Raw genomic sequence first — 23,612 nt, 5'->3', positions numbered from 1 at the left:
GCGTAATCAAGGACGACAGAAGGCTTACGTGAAAATCTTGAAATATAGACAAAGATTCCACAACTACCTTGTTTTTCCATAAGAAAAGTAAAAAAATTACAAATCAAGAAAGAGGTGTGGCAAGAAGATACAGTCTCTCCAATGCTATTCACTGCATGCTTTGTAGTATTCCAGCCATTATTAGACTGGGAAGGCTTAGAAGAGATGAAAAACGGCGAATATTTCAACAACCTTGAATTTGTAGATGACATGGTCCTGTTTAGCATAAATTGCAACAAATGATTGAGGACCTTAAATGTGCAAGTGTAAGAATATGGCTGAAGATTAATATGCAGTAGAGAAAGGTAATGTTCAATAGCCTGCCAAGGGAACAAAAAGTTATGACCGCTAGTAAGAAGTAAGTAGGCGCAGGGGTACGTTTATCCAGGTCACTTACTCACGGGGGGATCTGATCATGAGCAGGAAATTTGCAAAAGAATAAAAATGGGTTGGAGTGCCGACAGCAGGCATTACCGAATCCTGACTGGTAGCATATCACTGTCTTCGAAAAGAAAATTATACAGTCATTGTATTCTACCGCTGCTAACATATGGGCTAGAAAGGTTAACAAAGAAGCTCGAGTACAACTTAAGGACCGCGCAATGAGAGATGGAACGAGAATGTTAGGCGTAACGTTGAGAGACGGGAAGAAAGCGTTGTGGACCAGAGAGCAAACGGGGATATATATAATATTCTAACGGCCATTAAGAGGGAAAATATGGAGCTCGGCAGGCCATGTAATGCGTAGGGTAGATAACCGGCGGCCCATTAGACTTACAGAATGGGTGCCAAGAGAAGGGAAGCGCAGTCCAAGATGGCAGAAAACTTAGGGGGGTGATAAAATTAGGAAATTTGCAGGCGCGAGTTGGAAACAGCTAGCATATGACAGGGGCAATTGGAGATCGCAGGGAGGGGCCTTTGTCCTGCCGTGGACGTGGAGTGAATGGCTGTTTGAATGCAATAATTTTTTTGTCGTGAGTCAGCGCTCGTGTTCCGTCTCTATTCTTTGGCCGTGTTTTTTACTGCGCGTTGTAAGCAATAATAGTGTAAGTGTACCGACTCGCCCAGCTAGCTACCGCACGACGTAAAAATAGGCGGCGGCGGCTGTTGCGGCTGCTGCCGGCTCTGCCGCCACTGCCACCGCTGCCGCTGCTGCAGCTGCTTGTTTCCACTTTTAATGATAGACTGAGTAGATTTTAGATAAAAGGCATGCGCTGTGAATGTTGTATTTTATGACATCTGCCTGCGGGCTGCCATTCTCAAAATTTTCAGGAATAATTCAGTCAACAACATGAGACCTGGTATGAACAACTTTACTGATTTAATGGTTTAGCATTATGACCCGCATATATGGCAGTGATAAGCATATAGCATACTTATAGCTAAATGTAGGTGGAGCTCCCCGACGACGACGATAGCGAAAATTCGCTTGGAGTGTCCATATAATTGATAAAGTATGCCTTTTTTGTTGCACCTCTATTAGCTGATAAGTTCTATTGCTCACCTCATCGCGCGCCTTACATATCAGCCCCGTCATGCATATCTTACCGCATTGGTCATTCCTTTAGAGTTGTTTGTCTACGTGTCAATACGACATTATTCAGCATCATATTTTTACAGAGCAGCCACTAAATTAAACGGCCTTCCTGAGCGCATTGCTTCCTAAAAGCTGTTGTAGATCATTTCTTTCCGCATGAAATGAAGACCTGCGTTTATGAACGTTTGTTTGATTGTTTCTTTCCTTTCATTGTTATGTGTACATGCATAGCCTGTTTTCATCTCGCAATACTTATGTTCACAATTCAATATGATTAGATATGTATTGCTCGTGTTATATATTTTACTAATGAAGCTGCATAACTTGTGTACCCACCCCTTATATTAACCCCTTTTAACACCGGTCTTTAAGGTAATAAAATGAAATGAGATAGCAGTTAAACACAGAATATTAAATATGTATGAGATAGCTTACAATTTTATTTGGTGGGTTCATTAGTTTCTAGCATATTATTTTAATACACGCATTCGCCCTATGTACCAAAACGCCTGACGCGTATATATTTGACCACTAAACTGTATTATTTTACAGGCAGTCGGCTCTATTTCAGCAGTACCGCCTATATTTTTTTGGCCACTAGAGCAATTCATCGTGCAAGCAACATTGCAATAAGGACGACGTTTCCACGGCGCATTGTTCTTCTGGCATATTTAGGTAATTTGCAATTTTTATTTTAAAGAGTATGCTAATTGTGCTACGTTATAAAGTTATCATCGAGTACATTATTCAAAAGAAGCTTTTGGCAAGAGAGCTTTTATTTTATTTCCGCTCTGGTTTCGACAGATTTTCTCCCTCCCTTTCTTAGTACCAGGTGGAGGAGGAGGAAAACCATTTCTTGAAAAAAGGAAAGACAAGAAGGTGTCTTTCTGCTTGTGCGGGGAGGCACCCTCAGTCCACGGCCTCTGCGCCACGTAGTGTGATATAGGTAGCATAGCTCCAGGTAACGGTAATTTCTTTGTTTCTACAAGGCAGAAAGCATGGTTTCTAACAAATAAAAAGAAGGCGCAGAGCGACAAAAGAGAGTTGATGAAGAAGAAGGCAGGGAGACAAACTGATCCCTCTCGTGGGCGCGAGCCATGTTTTGAGGCAACAACAACGACAAGGCCGTGCTCATTTGGCTACCCTGCACGCGGTGAAGGAGAAAGGGGGAAAGATAAATAAGGAAAAGAGAAAGGAAATATAATAAAGAGGCAGCCCTTGTAGTGGCAGAGGAACGTTCACAAACAGGGATAGGTAGCCTAACAATCAAGTCGCCTTCAAAGAAAGTGGAGAAAGTTCGGCTGCATGTTACACTCCCGTAACATGCGAAGGCGAAAGCCTGCTGCACACTTGGCAATGCGGCGTCTCGCATCGTTGCGTTGCTGCTTCAGCAGTTCGGTTCCTTCTGCTCGTTTTCGACGCTGAGCTGCGGCTTCGCGTGCTCGTATAGTGGGGTCAGACTCGCGCCAACGACGTTTCTCATCTAGTTTACGTTGCATGCTCTCAGCAGGGAATTGAAACATATGCTGTTGTGTGTGTTGTGTGCATGATTTCAATGAACGTATGAGCTGTGTTCGCTTCACTTTGCCGAACGTTTGCAGCCTCAGCCTTAAAGGGGGGATGCGCCATTGCTTACGGAGGTGTGAACCACTGAGGAGGTCACGTGGCTTTTTGTACCACTTGACTAGACGCCACGTTTCTGTACGTTGTATGCGTGATTCCAATGAATTTATGCACTGTGCACTTCACTTAGCTGAGTGCTTGTAGCCCCTGCATTACGATAGGGATGGGTCATCGCATTTATTTGCTTGCTTAGGGGTGTATGAGCCATTGCTGATGATGATCGTTTTTGTACCACTGGATCGGATTAAACTTATTTTTCAGTGCCATCCGGGGTATGAGACGCTTCAGGCTTTCGCCTTCAAAGGCAAAAGGCAGGGATGCTAAACAAAATTACCTTACGCTGGGAGTTGATAGCGTAGTCTGGAAGACGATGAGAGAGAGGAAAGAAAGACTCGGCGAATTCACGCACGCACAACCACAACGGACTCCACAGACAGAGGTCTTCCAAAAGGCCAGTCTCTTTTAAGAAACACAAAAGTTCCTTTACTGCTTTGAATGCCGACGAGCGAAGGGCAGCGCCTGTATTGACAGTGACCGATCATCCAGTCGTCGCAATACATTGGAGGGTGTTTGTCCATCTGAATGAAGTTGAGGAGAGTGGTACAATTATTGCCCCATGTTCTCTTCGCTTCCCCAGACATCGCACTGAGTAACTTTCGGTTATTTCAATTAGTGTAATGTTGTCCCCTTCAAAAAACACAAGGCCACAAAAGCTTTAGTTCCCTTGAAGTAGAGTAGTAGAGCTTTCGTACCGTTGAGCATAGAAGAGCGCATGGGCCAAGGTCGCACATTCTTATGTTCTGAGAGTGGTGTATCATCTAAGCAGCTGAGACTTGTTTACAGATCACATCGTTGAACATCGAACAACGCAGAAAGTGCCTAATGCTTTACACAGTGTGCAATAGCTAAGGCTTTACGAATGTGCTTTAACGCAGACACACAAATGTTTCAACGTAATAATCCTTTTCCTTCTGTAAGCTAGTTGATTATAACTGTCGTACAGGAGATCGGTGTAATGCAATGTCGTGATCACCATGCCTCTGAAAAATTTTCTGTCTCCTCCTCGCCGTCCTGAGAAAGCACGTATCAGCCTAAGACAATGAATTAATCGGGGCTATCAGCAAGGATATTTGCTGTGAAATGCAAAGCTTGTTCTACCCGCACACTAGCACGGAACAATCAACACGTTCAACTACTGCTTTGTTTCAGAAGAGCAACAGGCCTGTGCGGCACACCAATCACAGTCGCAGCCTAAGCTGGAGGAGCAGCTTCATAGGAACTCCATTTTCGGCAGCACGCACTACTGGCTCTTCGCGGTGACGCCTCTTTGCGTAGTTTTAACGAGAACGATCCTCCCGGCGTCGACGGCGAGCTATACCGCTTGTGCTGCTCTCTGCACAGCGGTCTACTGAGCCCGATGTTGCCTGGTTGTAGCCTCGGGCGCAGCTCGGGGATTCGCTTCTTCAGCAGTGGTTCGTAACTTGAGAGGAGGCGCCATAAAGTGCACCGAAGAGTAAACACGGGTATCTAAACTACGCGGCGCGAATATTACATCGCCTGACAAATGGCACGATTCGGTGCTGATGCTGCTGCTGATGGTGATGTTGATGACGACGATGATTTGTTTTCATCCCCTTTGAAACTGGGCGGTGACAAACAGTCACCTAGCATGCTTGAGGTAATCAGGTATGCTGTACACCTTTTTCATTCTAGTATACATGTATAGATATCCTTAATCTTCCTTTTTCTTCCTCAAGACAGTCCATCCATTTCTTGGCCAATCCCCCATAGTGGATAGGAGCCACATATTTGATAGGAAACACAGACTACCTTGTACCAATACCTAGGCAGCTGCTACGTGTTGTGCAACCTGACGTAATAATGTGCAACGGCAATGCAAATTGTAGAGTGCATCTCACATCGCGTGACAAATAGCACGATACTGTGCTAATGATGATGGCGATTATGATTTATTGGTTCCCCCTTCGAAACGGGACGGTGACAAATAGTTTCCTAGCCTGCTTGATTTAATCAAGTATGTCATACGTGTTATTCATTCTAGCATTTTTTATTCATCTCCTTAGTCTTGTTTTTCTTCCTCACGACAATCTAACCATTTCTTGGCCCATCCCTATAGTGGGTTGGAGCCTGACGATAGTTGCAACGGAAACCCGCAGCGGCGGTGGCCAACACCGCCAATCAAAATGGCTAGAGAAATGAGCCCATAGCAGCTTACGCTGTAAAATTGCAAAGAACGTACGCAAATGCAGTCAGGCTCAAAAATGCAAAAGATCATTTGCCCTTTAATCGACACGGTTTCTGGGAAGCGTAATAGAAGTGTTGTCGGGTTGATGGAACTCTGCAGATCAAGGACTAAAAACACGATTTAAAAGCATCTGTCCTACGCTCGGAGCTCTGGAAATGGCGCGAGAAACAAACTGCCTGGCTCAGTGACGCTCAACTCAATATAGCGGCCTTTAAACTTGCGACCTTTAAACTTCGCTTTGAGACGACGTCATGGTTAGGCGGCAATAGAATATTGCTTCGATACGTTCCGCGCTCGAAACCAGCAGCTTGCACGGGATTCGCTAGCAGCTCGCGTTTCTCCGCAGCAAAATGTTGTACCGACGCTCTAGGACAGCTGCACCCTTAAGTAACGAAAAGCATTCACGTCTCCGCGGAGGTTTTATGACTTCTTCCCGGCTCTCTCCCTCCAGCTGACCTGTCAAACACGTCTCGCTGACGGCACACGCACGGCGTCGGCTGAATGCGCGCCGCGCGAGGGCGTCCAACTGTGAGCTCGACGGGCGTAACACGCCGCGTTCTGCTGCGCCGTTCGCCGAGGCGATTCGCATGGGAAAGGTAGGTGGAGACGCCCCCACGTGGGATGTTTAAGTGTCCGTCCTGATAGATTTACCGTGTCGTTAACACTTAGTAAAAACTTATTTTGTCGGAGCTACGGGATGGTGGTATATAGTTTTCAGGATATGTTGGGGCTGGTCATCACGACGAAAAAAACTATGCGCATCATTAACGATTTGTGCATATGCAAGCCTAATACATGTTTGTTTCATACGCGAGCGATGATCAAGAGGTGCTTCCCTTGTGAGACGATTCCTGCGATGCCGCTTAATTGCAGCGCCTGACTTTTAGTGAAATTCGCCAGCTGTCTTCCTCTTGCCGTGGTTCGAACTTCCAAGTATTGTTAGCGTAACATTTATCACGCGCAGTCCTTGTGAAAGGCATAAAAGCAAACGATGGCGTGACTGACGCTTTCACAGAGCGGAGCAACGAGTCCCTGTAGCATTTATTGCGTTCCAATTTCTGTTAACCAATGTAGAAAGCGTTTTCACTCTTTAGAGTTGCAGAGTTTCACAGACGTCGCAGAAACCATGCGTTATAGTCAAACCACATTTAGCTGGCTATTGCAGGGTCTCACTTCTTCCTTTTTAATAATAGTCCAGATTGCATTGCACTATTTTTAACGAAACAAATATTCTATGGGTTTCAAGCATAAACGTTTATTGTGATGAAAAGAATGTGAAAAATTGTATGCGCAGTTAGTTCCGAAACTGTCACCGAGTGTTTATTTTTCTTGTACGATCTTCCTCTGGCCTTTTTAGAATCAAGAAGCCTTCTGCCAGGAGTACCTATGCACTCGCCTTTCTGTAACCATGAAGAGATGCCTTCGAATGCAGCACAAGCCAGGATTGTGGTGTTGTTAATATGTCTTGTGATAGGGGCCATCCTTCTGTACAAGCGCCAACAACGGCAGGAACCATCAGCTAAAACTCCCGTACGCCGAGTTCCGGTGACGAAGACCCTGCCGCGTCTCTACCATCGGCCTAAGGATTACATCATACTCCCTCCAGCCATTTGTGGCAAGCGTTCGCTGAGGGACAGCGTGAATTTCTTTGTCGTGGTCGTCTCGGCGGTCGGCCAGATCGAGCAGCGTCAGGCGATACGGAAGACCTGGGGGCGTGACCTGAAATTCCGAAGGAACAACAGCTTGGTGTTCCTCCTGGGAAAGGCAGGTGACCCCGAGCAGCAGCGACGGGTTTTTGAGGAGTCGGGCGAGCATTTCGACATCGTCCAAGGTGACATGTGGGAAGGATACAGAAACCTCACGGACAAGTCCGTGCAGGCGCTGCATCTGGCTACCACCCACTGCCCCGAGGCGTCATTCCTGCTTAAGACCGACGACGACACGTACGTCAACGTTCCTAAGTTGCTAAAGCAAGTAGGTAAATTGCCCAAGGACGCCATCTATGGCTCCATACACGCCAACAATTCGCCCATTCGTGACCCGTCGATGAAGTGGTTCGTGACCTACGAGGAGTACAAGCCTCAGTCCTATCCAGATTTTGTCAGCGGGTCGGCGTACGTCGTGGGCGGAGAGGTCATTGCCCGGCTGTATGCCCAGACAGGGCGCGTGCGACCGCTCTCGTTAGAAGACGTGTATGTCACTGGCTTGTGCGCTGAAGCAGCCGGGATACCTCGCATCGACTTACCTACCTTCAACTCGGTAGATGTGTCTTCGGTGTGTGACATGCGGAATATGGTGACTTCGCATTACATGACGCCAGAGAAAATGCTACAGTTCTGGCACGAACTACGAACCGCTGACCTCAAATGCAATTAACGAGTGTAAGCACGTGAGTCAGCAGCTACTGTATGGCGCACTTACAGGGTACAAATAAGTGAACTTAGAACAAAGAAAACAAGATTTCTTCTCGGTATCTGAAGTACATAATGCTGCGGCAGCATTTGGTTGCTTGTCTTTTTTTATTAACTCATGACCTTGCAATCATTTTGTCCCGCTACGTTCGTGCCTACGCAATCAAAGCAAGAAAGTCTAAATACCAGAACGATAATTTTGCAGCAATCGTAAGCTTTAAAACCACTTGATAATTTGGAAATATTTTTTTTTTAATTTGTGCAATTTTATTGCGGCATTTTCAACGCACGATCTATCTTAAATTTGCTTTATCGAAGATTGAGGTTAGGGTTAAGAAAGATGTGTCGTTTTTATGAATATTAATAGTATTTCAACTTGTTTCTTTTACAAAAGAAACTCGTTGTATTTTTTAAGTATATCATGGTAGCAAATTTTATTTATGGTTTGACACTGTCGATTATCTCGGAACAATGATGCGAGCACGGGTGCAACCAACTATTCGACGTTCTTTTTGTTTGTTTGTTAACTTGGCACAAGTGAATAGGGAATTTGTCGAGTCTCAAATGTTTAAGGCTGTTTTTCACAGCACGGGCACCTGCAGAAAGAACTGATAAAAAAAGAAACGGGACCCTGAGTTAGAATGTGCACGATGGCCCTGTGCGCATGAGGCGACTGCAACAAAACAAGAAAATGCGGGCGTCTGGTGAAATCTGCACATTTGCCACTCATTTGTCGTGTTCCACTTCTAAGAGCCGCATTGTGGCCATGACAGACCCCGTAGTAAGGGTGTACAGTGTTATCGCAGTACGCAACTTCCTCAGCAGAAAATTGGACGCGGATCCAAAACAAGAATGTCAACCCACTGAGCCACTATGGCGAGTAGCGTTGTCAAACAAAATGATTACAAGCAACACTTATTACGCTGTAGCGTACCCTATTTCCTTCCGTGGACATTCGTTTTCACTGCGCGCGGTTAGTTATTGAAGATTTACCGACTCTAGATTAGAAACCTGGTTATTTACATGCGCTGTCCGTCAGGCTGAGCAATTTAATTGAGTGAATGTTGAATCTGTTGGCATACCTGTAAGTACAAGATGCATTTAGCCTTAGTCCTATCGGTCATATCATATTAAACATGCCGGTTCACGTGACGTTGCCAAAGAGCAAGCAGCCTTGTACTGGGCCAATGCTTGGCGATGAGGCCAATAACGATCCCCGAGTTCTGGCGGTTTCTGTTCTGCTGCAGAAAAGCTCACGTGTAACATGGTTATCAGTCTATGTTGCAAATTAATCATTTCTTTATATAAATAAGCTTCTTCCCCTTGAACCCAAAACAGTGGTTTTCCCAGTGTTGTAGAATTGTACTCGTCTTTAATACATATTTGCAAGCCAAGATACTTCAATATACCTGAGTTACCTTCTGCTGACTTAAAGAAAATGCAAAGTAGTTGCTTAGATAGGCTTTTAATCAGGTTTTTAGAATTCACATGCGCAGCAACTCTAGTGTCCAAACAGACATCTTACAGGTATAAAGAGGTTTAGTAAATCAGATGCGTTGCTTTTGAAGTATCAAGCACGATAGGATGATTATTTTGCAATTAACCAAGACGAGATGTGTAATATACGCGTTAGAGTTATGAAGTGAGTATTCCGGATGATTGCTTCTTATGTCATCGGCACCAGTATACAAAAATTGTTGGGGGATTCCCCACCGAAATTACTTTCTTCTCAGACGCTAAGAATTGTGACGGCATTGCTTGCCTCGGTGTTTTTCTATACTGGTGTCGCTTTTTCGGCTGTGGACTGCACTAGTCAATGCACTGTGCGCCATTTGGAGACGGCAATCGTTTTTTTTTCTTCTTCTTTGCTCACGTTATTGTTTTTTTTTTACAACTTATCTATGGGTTTTTGGTGCTAATGAAAATCAGTGGTTTTTGTTTTGTTATGTCATTTGCAGTTCTTATTTGTGTGCATGTAGTGTACTGCATATTCTAGGTGAGCCCTTTATTCCACAATCTAGATCTCATATTTCTAGAAACATGACTTTTATGCTAGAGTATACAACTTATAGTGTTTTTACTTCGTGTATGTTCTGGCGTATAACTAAAAACAATCTTCAATCTGTGTCATTGTGTCATGTGCCATTCTCTCTCTAATAGTTGGGATTCCCAGCCGATGGTCCGGACTCCCAGTCGCATACTTAAGCAATGCCGACCTCTCATATGATAGGCGTCAGTACATATAGGTGTAGCTTCAATCATAAGATCGCATAAAACGCATAAAATCAGCCCACAGGCTGCACGTGTTCTACTGTCACTATGTGAGTTGGTATTCATTGCACGAATGAACATTTGCATCGAAGATGTTAGTACAACTAGAAGTGATAGAAAAGGTTATATGCGGGTTTTCCCGCTCTCTTTCGTGAGATAAAAACACTGCACCAAGTTGAAATACAGAAAGGATTGTGGACATCTTAAGGGGGACGTGCGGGAGAAGATAAAAGTATGTGCATTAATTGGAGGCTAAATATAAATTGCTATACACTCATTTATTGCGTCTTTAGAGGTGCTCTGTAAAGAATATAGAGTTTTCCTGGGGTCCCTTGAGAACTGAATGTCGCAGCGACATTATAGATGGTCCTTTTTTTTTTAGACCATACAAATTTTTCATAAAGAGGTAATGACTAACGAGAGCAATGAACGTGGCGTTTTGGCAGACGAGTTCCAATAGACGAGGTGAATATACTTTGCCGCTAATAACGAAAATTCCAGAAGACTAATTAACAAACATGTATTAATTATCTTTTTTTATCAGTGCCTTGGGGGCAGTACTCTACATGGCATACTTGGAGCTAGTCAAATTTTAATGCACACTCATCTTTTTAAACCTCGAGAATCGCACCCAATTCGAAATATCCATCGGCGAATTCCGAAGCTCAGTCGAGGCAACATCGAAGCCGAGCGCGTCCGGCGGCGGGTCAGGCTGCAACAGCCCGCGCAAGGAAGTCTGGGGCGAACGTTAGAGTGGTAGCACATCGTGGCAGATCCTGACCCTGCACACGCTGCACGTGTTTGCCAGGCAGGACGTGCTGTATCAGTAGCTGCCGCGACTGACCGAGAGAGAGAGAGAGAGAGAGAGAACTGTATTGTCGCTGAGTGGACTGCTGAGCCGTGGCGTCAGTCCAGGCCGCCTTTGTCAGAGACGTTCGGTTTCTTCTTCGCGCTTGCCGTCACGGGGCTTTTCCGTCCGATATGATAGTGGGGCCGCCTTTTCTGCGCTCTCGGTGTGCTCGGTTGCGATATTGACCGTATTTGAGTTCAACTTCGACGATAAATATCGCTAATTTGAAAACATGACGGTGCATTAACACGTGACTGCGTTCAAATGAGCCGGTTAAAAGACTACTACTAAGGCACTAAAGGAAAAATAATGAATCTTCGTTAAGTATTCTTCTGAAGGTCACGTTGATAGCTGCAAAGTATGTCCACTTCGCCTAGAAACTTCTCTGCGATAACTGCACGTTGGTTGCGCTTATAGACATATTATAAAATATCTGAATGTTCTAAAGAACACCCTGTATTTAAAGATAAAGAGAGCGAGGGGTGGGGGTTGAATGATTGATGTGTGATAAAATGTTTAAAGGGTGCAAGTTTATTACTGTCTTTGTTACTGTTTATTAAAAATTTGCTTTCTCCCCCCAGACGCGTTATTCGCTTGCCTGGTAACCCAGGAGAACAAAACGTGGCACCTAGGTTCACTTTGTATTGTAACGGGAGTCATGCACGATCAAAGCCAAGTCGGTGTGGGTTAATTATAGCATTTGCAGAAGTTTCTTATAGAAGATTTCAACAGCTCTGTATCAGCACGTTTTACGGACCACATAGAAAGTTCGCCCTATGCCCTCAAATAACTGAATGTTTTTCCCAGTAAACATTTGAGGGATTAGGGCGGAATTATGGGTGATTCGTGTGTCGGTTTCAAAAGCGTAATTTAGTTACACGCTTTTCAAGAAAATTGCTTATGCAAGAGCCTAAAAACGTTACACAAACGTTATACACACTTTTCTCTGGTTTTCTTGTACAACCGAGTGCAACACCGAGTAGGCATTTGGTAAAAATACAGGTCATGTAAAGGGTAATGTACGGTCAAAGTTTAAAGTTGCTGATAATTACTGGATGTTTGTTTTCTCCGCAGTATCTTTAAGCGTTATGCCATGCGCACAGAATATCTCTCTGCCCTTGGTGAACTAGATGTGGCACTATAGTTTACATTCAGTGAAAATAGGTGGACGGTTCCTGGTGGTGTGCGGGGACATCTTTATTTGCGTGGTGTACTTACAGCCTTTGCAAGAAGTTACTTATGCAAGCTCCCCCGAGCGTTATGGATTTGTTTCACAAGCCGCATACAATATTTGTCCGATGTTCTCGAAAATCTGACAACCGAGTTAGTTCACATGGAAGCGACGTTATGGCTCGTGTGCGTACTGAGTTTAAGGCATGTGGGTTAATTACTGTCTTTGCACTAAATTACTTATTAAAGTGTTCGCAAGCGTTACAAAGACGTCCCGCATAAATTTCTCGGTTTTCTGACACAACCACATCTGGCACCAAGTTGAAACTTCAGCGCCTCTTAACCTGCCAATAATGGCGGCCGTGGTATGGTTTGTGCAGTCCATGCGAATGCACATATTGGAGCGTCGACACAGTGATGTCACTAGGACGTAGGCGATGTTTGGTGCTTGCCGAGAAAAAAATTGAGTTACATCTGGCCAGAAGTACGACGTTAAAGATAGTGGCCTGTGGTTCTCTTTTTTTTAATGCGAAAGGATTATGTGCCTAATTACACGAAAGTCCGTCGTAGTTTTCAGCATGACCGAAAGATGGTACCAAAAATGGCCGACGGCGCGAAGAGTGAAAACACGTCAAAGAAGGCTCATATTGACGTCAGATTTCTCAGGGAAGTTCTTATAAACTGAGTAAGTTAATGGCTTTCAATTTTTTTTTTTGTTGAAATTTTGGTTATGTGGGAATCTGACCTGGGCCTCCCGGGGGCGAGACAAACACGCTTTCCCCTACGCCACGGCGGCTTCACAGCTCCGGCTGGCTAAAGGGGGACCTAGCGCGTGCGTCATTGCACGTATCACGTCGCAGCCATCTGGTTGACGAAAGCTATGGCCTCTTCCGTGCGTCATTAAACACGTGACGGGGTAGCCAATGGGGATCAAGTGGCGCCACGTCATGAGTACACAACATGCGCGCGTTCGTGAGTTTCCGGGGTTTGCAAACGGTATAATGCTTTCTTAAGTGTTCCTAATGCTTTATTAAGCAGTCTTAAGTGTGTCTGGCGATTATATTTTTCACTCATGCGCCAGTGGCCTCCCTTACAAAAATTCCAAATATACTGTTGTATTTCTATTGACTTTCTACTACCTTCAATATAATATCTGTTGAGATGCATTTGAGTACCATGTAATATTTTTGCAAGGGCGTAAGAGCTGATGGAAACTAGTTTGCCCGCAAGTGAGATGCGACACACACACGCACACGCACACACGCACACATGTGTGTGCGTGCGTGCGTGCGTGCGTGTGTGTGCGTGTGTGTGTGTGTGTGTGTGTGTGTGTGTGCGTGTGCGTGTGTGTGTGTGCGTGTGTGTGTGCGTGTGTGCGTGCGTGCGTGCGTGCGTGCGTGCGTGCGTGCGTGTGTGTGTGTGTGTGTGTGTGTGTGTGTGTGTGTGTGTGTGTGTGTGTGTGTGTGTGTGTGTGTGTGTGTGTGTGTGTGTGTGTGTGTGTGTGTGTGTGTGTGTGTGTGTGTGTGTGTGTGTGTGTGTGTGTGTGTGTGTGTGTGTGTGTGTGTGTGTGTGTGTGTGTGTGTGTGTGTGTGTTGACGGCCTGCTCTGAAACACCATCAGTTGCGCTTCGCTCGTCGAAAAAGCAGGACGTGGGCCCAGTGCGTACCTGAACAACACTTTGCAATGTGGCTAACGGGATTTAAATCCGGGATCCGAGACTTCAGAGAGGTGCAACGCAATGCTAACGCCTTTGTCTCGCATTCACCGCTAAATCAACACTGAATATTTGAATCAGCACAGAGCATTATGCGGGCCAAAGTTTGAAACGGTGTATGTGTGTGAACAGTGGGAAGCCGGTCATGTGTATATATATATATAGGTATATGTAACACACACACACACACAGACACATATATATATATGTGGATATATATATATATATATATATATATATATATATGACCGGCTTCCCCCTCTTCACACACATTCACCGTGTCCAACTTTGGCACGCATAATGCTTACGCATTAAACAAAAAGCGAAAGAATTACATGTGAGATACTGGCAAGGCTCGATCTATTTGCTTAACCTCAGAGGACTTCACGAGGATGGGGAAGCTCTCCAACTTCACTGCCACAACGGTGCCACTTTGAAAACACGATCGTCTTTGCATAGTCGCGTTTGGCGCAGTACGATTTCGTCGGATGCGTGCCATCGTTCGCAAGGCAGAAGAAACTTGCGTTTAAAAGAACAACGCTCTACTTCTGAAGCGGCCGCCAACAGGCCACTCGAACACGAACGCGGTCCAGGGGCGAACCTTTTTTCGCAGCCTTTGGGGTCCCTACAGTGTTCACGGTAGCCGCAACGTGCAACTGCGAGCAGGTGTTGCGTAGCTGCTATTTTCCAGTCGCATCCATACTCCGCCCCCCTGTGCGTTGTCATCCAGCGCAAGTGGTGATACGTCAACCCTGTGTTTAATTTCCCTGCGTTTTGTTGATGGAAAGCGGCCCTTTCTTCACGTTCGGAAAAAAAAACAATGACAACAATAAAAAAGAAGAGCTATAACCGGGCGCACCTGTATTCCTGTCAATTTATAATCCGACGCTTCTTATTGAATAACGCTAAATAATGCTTTTCCAAGCTATTATGCCTCTACTGCTTTTCGTTCTGTGTAGTTCTACACAGTACGCGTATTGTGCCTTTTGAAGGCACAAGAACTGCGTAACAGGCAGTGACGGTAATGTCTGCCTATGTCTTCTGCACTGTACCCGATATTGGTTATGTAACTATTTTTTAGATCTTTTTGCGCCATTGATTCAGAGAAAAACGAACCTTCATATTTCGAATTCCCTACTCCAGTGCATGTGAGTATGAGCCTTGTCTCGTTAACCTGCTATATTTTTTTTTTCTTTACTCTCTTTCTCCCTCTCAGACTGTATACGAGTCTCTGTGCGATATTTCTTCTTAATGTAAGAACGTTGTAAGTGCTGGTTAATCACATTTCTGAGCTTTCGCTCACTGATTTCACAATCAAATCTGGGAGCAAATTTATATCCTCGTAAGCGTATAAACAACTTTTTCTAGCGACCATCGTGATGCTTGAACACCTTAAGCTTGCCGCACTTCTTGCTGGCCTGCAGCGCCATCCCGGGACTCTGAGTCAACCTAGGGAACTTGTTAGTCTGGAAACTTGCCGGGGTGTGGCCGTTCGTTCCTTTGAACCGTCAAGCTCAATGAAGGGGCCGATAAGAGTGCGCTGCAAGGTTTTAGAGTACTAGACTACCGTAACACAGCATTTCAGCGGCAATAAATTGAGAACACTGAAAGAGCTAGACCTCCTTGAAACAGCTTGCTTTCGCACCTTTCATTTCGTTCACTATTTTGAAAAGTACTGGCAGATCTGTAAACCTAGGATATTTTCTGTTTCATCACTAAATGTATTCAGCGGTTACCATGTGTGCTAGAGACTGCGCAGTGGTTTCACCCACCTGTGCACGGCGATCTCCATCATTGCGTTTACTCAGAGTCCCATATTTATTCAGGCTGCGCCGCGCGCGATGCCTGCTTTTGCAGACGGCAATAACCGCATCCAGGCTTTGCATCAAGCCATACATACATCAAAGGCCAACCTGTCGCGCGAAAATTGAATCGTAGTGGACTCACGGGTTCAGCAGAAAATCTACAACATACCCGCCTCTTTATGCAGAACATTATTCAGTGTAGTTGGTCGTTTGCGAAAACTTACGGTCTGCACTTGAACTGTTCTGCAGGGCCAGGAGAAAAGATGCACGCAACAAAATCAGAGGGAAATTGTTGGAGCTTCAGCGCGTTGCGGGAACCCGCAGTCATGAAAGCGCATTATACGGTGTGTTCTCAGTCATACCAACCTATTTGAATATGGACGAGGGGACGAATTGGCAAAACGTGCACATGAATGCGGAGAAGAGTGCATTCAGTTTTGTCGTCACGACATTAGAAACATAGTACGAAGACTTTCAGCGAGACGATGCTCTTCGGCATGGTTCGATGAAGATGCCGGACGATTCATTTTTTTATGCCGCAGACCCTTGACGGAAGGTCTGTGTATATGTGAATTTAAATGTGAAACGTGCAAACTTAGTTCCGCAGCTGTCGCTTTGCTGTGCCTATAATATTTGAAATTACTGCTCAAAATTAACCGTGCAAGCGCTATGTTGTATGCGTGTGGAGCAGCGCACATTGGTGTTGACCGCTTGGCTCACCACTGGAAGCGCCGGCTCTGTAATCACTCTTGCGTCGAAAGTGGCACCACCACCGCCATGGCTGGTGCGCACACGGTGATATGATCTCGCGATTTAGCAGGCCTAAAATAGTTCAAGGTACAATAAGCATTGCTTTTTGTCGTTGAATAAAAGTGATTGCTATATTAGAACAGAACAAAAGTACCTCGGGGCCTTGTAAACGGTCTTTAATGCCCTAATCACGGAATGTCGTCAGCCGAGGGCGGAGTATGTTCTTGTTTTGGTCGGATTGTTTGCTTAGAGTATACAGCGACGAAGCCTGCTCTATATGCAGAAGTAAGCTGGTCACAGACTGTTTTCTACATTTTGTATAGGTTAAAGACTCCTCCTCGCCATTTTGTTATCAGCAAGTAAATTGTTGTCGAGAACTGTCAGTGTTCTTTACGCTGACAATCTTTGAGAAGAAGTTAACTTACTATTATGTCCCGCTTTCACTGGGCAGCGTAGGTCACCAATGAAGGAGCATCATATGCTTGGCCTGCGGTGTGAGTCTCGACGGAATCAAGGTCATCTTGCCCACCTTAGTTTTTTAGAAGACACTCACTTGTGCTTTCCGTTTGTAGCTTATATTTTGTTAGCGAGGGACAAGAATTCGGAAATAATTTCCTCTAATTTTAAACATTCCTTTAGTACAGTGCGACTCATTTTTTGTCATCAACTGTTTTTGTCATTGTTTTGCTTTACTATTTCAGATCAGTCATCTTGTTATTTGTTTCCTCTGTCCTTCTCTTCTTCCCATCTTCCCTTCCTATGTTTTCTGTCTCCTCCTCCTTTTTGATTATAGTAGGCAGGTGTAGTGCTCCCTCCGGTTGCAGTTTCCAGCCTGCTCCTTCCTATTTCCACACTTTCAAGCATATATGTTTTTACATGAAATAATAAGTGCCAGCCTTGTTACAGTTGGTCATAATGTTTGCTGCAACTTAAAAAAAATTATTGGGCTTGCTTTTTTTCATCATCCAAACAAATAAAGGCGGCCTTCGCTACTACATAATACAAACAGGAGTAAATGATCATGCGAGTTTCACAGTACAAAATAAAAATATGACAACTCCATACCTGATTTCATAGTTTCGTGCACTCCTCGCTTTCTTACTGCCCCTTGGGAATTGACAACGGTATTGCAGGTAACTGAGGACGATACTTCAATAGCATAAAGTTATGTTAATAACTTAGCTGAATTTCATGGCATGTAGACGGCAAAAGAGGGCGAACTTGCCTGAACCGAACGATTCAACTCAGGCATGTGCGTATGATGCTGTGAAAAAGTAACAAATCAAAATAGCGCGAACCAATAAATGTCTAGCATATACGGCTAGATTGTCTTCACATGCTCAAACGAACTAAACGCCGGACATTTAAGAGATATTCTCTTGTTCCACGTACTTCACTGGCTGCATTAGTCACATATATCTGACTTCACGTATTTAACCTGCTTTACTGTCGCGAATGCAACTTGTTATTTCACGCGTGTATACGCGGGCTTTAAAATTAGCCACCGGGAGTTAGTGACCTCTGAGCTTCCGTAGAAACAGCCGTGCTTTCTGTTTCCGCGATAGTACGTACAGCTAAATCTGGCTCTTAATGGCACGGAGAAACACATCGTATTCCGATACAACGTATGAAACTTAAGGTTGAAACAAAGCACAAACACTGTTCCATAAAACTACTACAACCAACAGAAATTCCACAGAGGTAACTACGAAAAAGAAGCACGCGATGGCGCCGATGCAGACGGCCCGGCACGCGATCCAACTTTGCACGTCGTTCAGGCACTGGAAACAGGTGGCGCCGCGGTATCTCATCTCCAATCGCGTCCATGTTGCTGGGCTGCCTCCTATGTGCGCCAGCAAAGAGGACAGTTGCGCTGCAAACACAGGGCTCTTGGCAACCATCCATTGTCACCTGGGGACAATATTTGGACCATGGTCAGTTGGTGGCCTTGAGAGGAGAGCTTTCATTGCAGTGAAGGACTTATTCATTAGTATGGATATGGTGCTCAGAATATTAGGGACGATTTTATGCCCACTGACTCGTGCCCGTTGTTTTTATTTTGTCTTCATTTCGCAATGTTCTGGTCCTTGCGCAAGTAAAGGGGCACATTACCACGTCAATATCTTCATCATCATCATCGTCGTCATTATTATTATTATTATTATTATTATTATTATTATTATTATTATTATTATTATTATTATTATTATTATTATTATTATTATTATCAATCGAATGCTATAATCTGCTGCAAAATCCCATGAAAGGAGCGTCAGTGGGGCCCCGTGCAAGGGTTCGAGCAATGACTAGCATCGTGCAACTGTATACAGCTGCGTTAATTGTGTGCCGCCAACCATTCTCGAGAGAAGATCGCGCGCTCATCGGTGCGCGCACGGCAGCTATTGTTATTTGGCATTATTGTTACTTGGCGCGTTATCCTCTTCCTACAGACATGTGTACTTGTTCATCTTTCCCGGGAGACTACGGGACACTACGGGGCAAGAAGTAGTGCGAATGGATCACCTCGAAGCGTAAGCAGTGTAAGGGCGCCGCGTCCATATAGTGTGCAGTTAGTGTTGGGTATTACAGCAAAAGCTAGACAGAGAGTCAATCTTATGGAGTAAAGGCGACTTCGCACCATAATCAGATCATGTTATAAGTTGTATCGCAGGCCGCAAAGGGGACTGACTCTTAGCATCCCATGGCGAGAATGCTGCAGGTGTGAATTATTCTAAAGTGTGTGTCCCAGCTGACAGTTTAACTGCTACTTCATTGCTAACTATGCCAATATGGTTTGGAATCAGCAGTAAATTGATCTGACTATCACAAAAGGCCGCGAGACCTTATCTTTTAGTATTTTCGTAAGGTAGTGAGGAAACGTCACATTGGAAACATTGTAAACGAATGGAATGCATTAGTCTCTCGAGGGCTGTTTTATATTCAGGGAAAGTGAGCCATTTGCCGCTTCTGGCAACAAATTTCACAGCTTGAAGAGTGCTTTGTAGCTCTGGCTGCCACTGTAGATGACGTCTTGTGTGGCAACCTATAACCTTTCCGTCTTCATGCGCAGTAATGCAAAAAAAGCAGCTGTTGTACTAGCCTTTGTTGACGATGCATCTGCAAATACAAAAGTGGAGTCCTCCTGTGACTTGTTCATATGTTATATAGGGTGTCGCAAAATTCACGTAAGATTTAAATTTTGTGCCATTTGCACGTTAAAGTGTTGCCAACGAAAAAAAAAAAAAAGCAGCGTGACAGCTGACAGTGCAGCGTTATTAAAAACTCAGTGCTAACCGAAAGAGCAACGCGTTTCTATTGATGAGCAATATTTTAAAAATTATGGAGGTTTGGTAGATTTCCTGTTTTTTGTGATCGTAAATCTTCGCCGAGATAATGCGATTTAAATCCCTTGAGCTTCTTTATTTGGGATTTTTGAAATCTAAGGTTTATGTCAACAAGCCCAAGGCCACACACGCCTTGGAGGGTAAGATTGAGTGTTGTATCAACGAAATTCAGCCACAATTATGTAAAGCGGTCATGGAAAATTTCAACAAAAGAGAGCGTACATGCCAGCAAGGCCGTGGAGGCCATTTACCCGATACATAATTCCATACGTTGCCGTCTACTGTACAATATATGAAGAAATAAAAAAAATACAATTTTTAATCATAAGCCTGTGTGTTTTATCAAAATTACTTATTGCGTGAGTTTTGGAACACCGTAAGCAGAAATTTGCCTTTTAGAGATGCTTTGGTTACTTCCTTTCAAGACCTGTACCTTGTAGCCTCACAGCAGAGAAAATTAGCTGCCCGGGAGAATTGGTCAAACAGGAACGCGAATAGTAGACTGTTTCGAGTTGAAATTTTGCAAAGCTTGCACTCCATCGCAGACTTTTCCACATCTCTGAAGAAGCTTATGAGGCAGTGGATGACTGTTGGGCCATGACGACAGTCGTATCAAATAACGAGAGGTTTGAACGAGGCACTCCAAGCCATATCCTTAGACTTCGCAGTGGCAGTTTTCATCGAGCAGCAATGGACGTTGTCCCATTGTCGAGACTTGCTCTGATCAACCGTCTTGCCACAACCTTCGCGATGAACAAGAATGGCTGATAAAAATATGCAGATCCCACGCACATGTTGGAATCTATGTGAAGCGAAGCGTTCGTGAAGCGGTTAATGAAATGCTTTACTTTTGCCCATTCCATACCTGCATCTATGGCGCATAGAGAAGCTGGCGCGCCCATATATTTTCGCGCACCTGTTCTACATACGGTAATTTTATATTACATTGTGTTTTCTCATTTATTCGTACTTACTTTAACTATATCAGCCGCTTCTTGGCGGATCCCCCTTTGTGGATATGTGCCATGGCATGGAAGTCATCATCACCATAAACACATGGCGACTATGAAAGAGCTAGTTGGTGTCGGCATGAAAGAAGTAAACGTGCGAGTGTGGCCTAATGGTGCCGGTAGAGCTATATCATAAATATAATTGTACCATCATTATACGGAGCCATACATTGGAGGCCATGTAGAAAATATCCCGAAGCGAATGAATCAGTGTGCAGTTATTAAACGACAAATAGTGAAGATGCAAGTAGGACCAGCTGCGAAAGCCTTTCTTCTATAGGCTTCATGCGGGAACCCTGACTGCACGGGTACTTTCGAAAGAATGTAGGTTTTATTCACCGTGGGGAACAAATTGTCTCACATGCAAAAAGAAAGAAAAGAAACAGAGATCATATTTTTCTCCCCTGCTATAAAGTTGTGTACTTTCGGAACGTGTTACCAAGAGAGAGAGAGAGAGAGTAAAACTTTATTCAATGTAAATAAAATAAGGCGCGATGGTTGGAGCCCCTATTCCAGGGCCCCACTGGCACGAGCGGCTCGCTGGGCTTGGTCCAGAAGAGCCAACTGGCTCTCCCGACCCTCGTCCGCAAGCCATGCCTCCCACTGCCTATTCCTCATTAGTGGATGTTGGTGTAATGTGGGACGGTCTATGTGCGGAGGCCTCCTGGGGCACTCCCATGTGATGTGTTTTAGTGTGGGTGTGTCTGTGCACCACGGGCACTCGTCAGTGAACCTCGTAAAGGTGTATCCTGTGTAGGTGGTGCAGGTTGGGGTATGTATTCGTCTGAATACGACGCCAGTCCCTCTCCTGTTCGCTGTTTAAATCGGAGTGTCGATGTCCAAAACGTCTCCGCTCCTGCCTTTGCTATAAGAGGATGTCACGAGAATTCGGTGGAAGGACGTCGCTAGGCCATGCCGTTGCTCGGACGTTCAAACCTCGAGCAATACGGTCTGCCCTAGCGTTTCCTGCCAGTCGCTCGTGTGCCGGACACCAGACGATAGTGTGGTGCCCCTCTAGTTGAGTGCCTAAAATTTTGATTATTGATTTGGGTGCCGTTACTTGTAAAAACAGGCGGCAAGACGCTTGTGAGTCGGATAATATGACAGCTGAATTGGTTTGGCGCTCGGCGTCCTGAATGGCCAAGGCGATGGCTGCAGCCTCTGCCACGCATGCCGAGGAGGTTTTGAAGGATGCCGTTGTTATGTTGTTGTTGCATGTAGAGACTATGCTGAAAGTGTCTGAGCTGGCTCGACTGGCATCCGTATAATACACCCCCGGTCCCATGCCGAAACGTTTGTGAAGGGTCTTTGCCCTTGCTCTGCGTCGTCCGGGATGGTACTTGGGGTGAATGTTTTTGGGAATTGGGGCCACCGCGATGTGCGATCGAACATTGCGGTCTATCTGTGCCGTTTGCTCTCCGCAATACTGGGGTCTCAGGGGAAAGCCTAACCTCGCCAATACTTCCCTGCCCTGAGTTGAAGAACAAAGTCTTTCTTTCTGGGCATATAACGTCGCGACTGCGTACTCGTCAAAAGTATTGTGCAGGCCCAGTCCCTCGAATCTCTCTGTGCTAGTGCATTCGGGAAGACCAAGGGCGGCTTTGAAGGCCTTTCTTATTATTGCGTTTGCCTGTTTAATCTCTTGGTTTGTCAAGGCCTGATACGGAAGGGCGTAAGTGAGTCGGCTAATTACGAATGCGTGAACCAGGCTGATGGTCTCTCCCTCAGTTAGGCCGTCTCTGCTTCTTGCCACTCTCCTTATCATTCTGGCCACGTTTCCTGTGACCGCCTTTAGTTTTTGTAGGGTGTGAGATGTTCCAGCATTCTGCTGTATCCACATCCCCAATATTCTGAGTGTCTCCACTTCATGAATTGGCACCCCGTCGAGAGTCAGAGTGAGCGGCACCCAGTCCTTCTTTCTTGCGTACTTCGCATGCACCAGAATGAATTCCGATTTTTCGGGTGCGCATGCCATGTCCGCCGCCCTCGTGTATTCCACGACTGCGTCTATGGCCTTTTGAAGGGTTTCTTGCTTGTCCCCGTAGGACCCCTGGTGAGCCCAGAGCGTGATATCATCGGCATATATCGCACAACGGAGATTCGGGTGTTTATCTAGTTCCAGGGCTAGCTTTCTCATCCCTACATTGAATAGCAGTGGAGAGAGTATAGCTTCCTGAGGGGTACCTCTGTCGGGACAGTTGAAGGTGTCGGACCTCGTGGAGCCTAATCCGATTGTGGCCTTGCGGTGGCTGAGGAACGAGCGCACGTAGTTATAAATTCGCGTTCCGCAGTTCACCACTTCCAGTCCCTCCAGAATAGCGTGGTGGGAGATGCTGTCGAAGGCCTTTTTGATGTCCAATGCCAGTACAAATTTATCTTCCGACCCTCTGTTGGGGTGCAGGACCTCGTGCTTTAGTAGTAGGAAAACGTCCTGCGCTGACACGTGGGGTCGGAAACCGAACATGTTGGAGGGGAACATGTTGTTTAGCTCTATGTGGTTCGAGAGCCGGACCTGCACAACCTTTTCAAAGAGTTTCCCCGCGCACGACGTTAGGGAGATGGGTTGAAGGTTGTTGATGTTACGAGGTTTACCTGGTTTTGGAATAAGAATAATTTTTGCTTCCTTCCATTCTTTTGGAAGGACGCCGTCCTCTGTCCAGACCGTGTCGTTAAAGAATTTGGTCAAGCTCTTTAGCGTGTCGTCACTTAGATTGCGAATCATTGCGTTCGTGACCTGATCTACCCCTGGGGTCGTGTTTTTCTTGAAGGAGTGTGCCGCTGCGTAAACCTCTTCAAAGGTTATGGGGGTGTCCAGTTCCGGT

At 45.3% G+C, this 23,612-nt stretch overlaps 1 protein-coding gene across 5 annotated transcripts in view; it reads left to right on the top strand.

Annotated features, from left to right (window-relative positions):
• LOC129380078 (beta-1,3-galactosyltransferase 5-like) overlaps positions 1-23,612 on the top strand; it is a 47,041-nt gene that overhangs the window by 20,702 nt on the left and 2,727 nt on the right. For 2 of the 5 annotated variants that reach the window (XM_050178443.2, XM_055070950.2), the window contains 2 exons: positions 5,917-6,061; positions 6,823-10,003. The exons of 1 other annotated variant lie outside the window; for it this stretch is intronic. In XM_050178443.2, coding sequence (XP_050034400.1) covers positions 6,852-7,841 — 990 coding nt within the window. In that variant the 5' untranslated portion in view covers positions 5,917-6,061; positions 6,823-6,851 and the 3' untranslated portion in view covers positions 7,842-10,003. 2 more of the 5 variants (XM_055070952.2, XM_055070949.1) reach the window with 2 other exon arrangements.

The sequence above is a fragment of the Dermacentor andersoni genome, chromosome 5 (genome assembly GCF_023375885.2).
Source record: "Dermacentor andersoni chromosome 5, qqDerAnde1_hic_scaffold, whole genome shotgun sequence".
Taxonomy (NCBI): domain Eukaryota; kingdom Metazoa; phylum Arthropoda; class Arachnida; order Ixodida; family Ixodidae; genus Dermacentor; species Dermacentor andersoni.
This window is presented reverse-complemented; position numbering and strand designations above follow the sequence as displayed.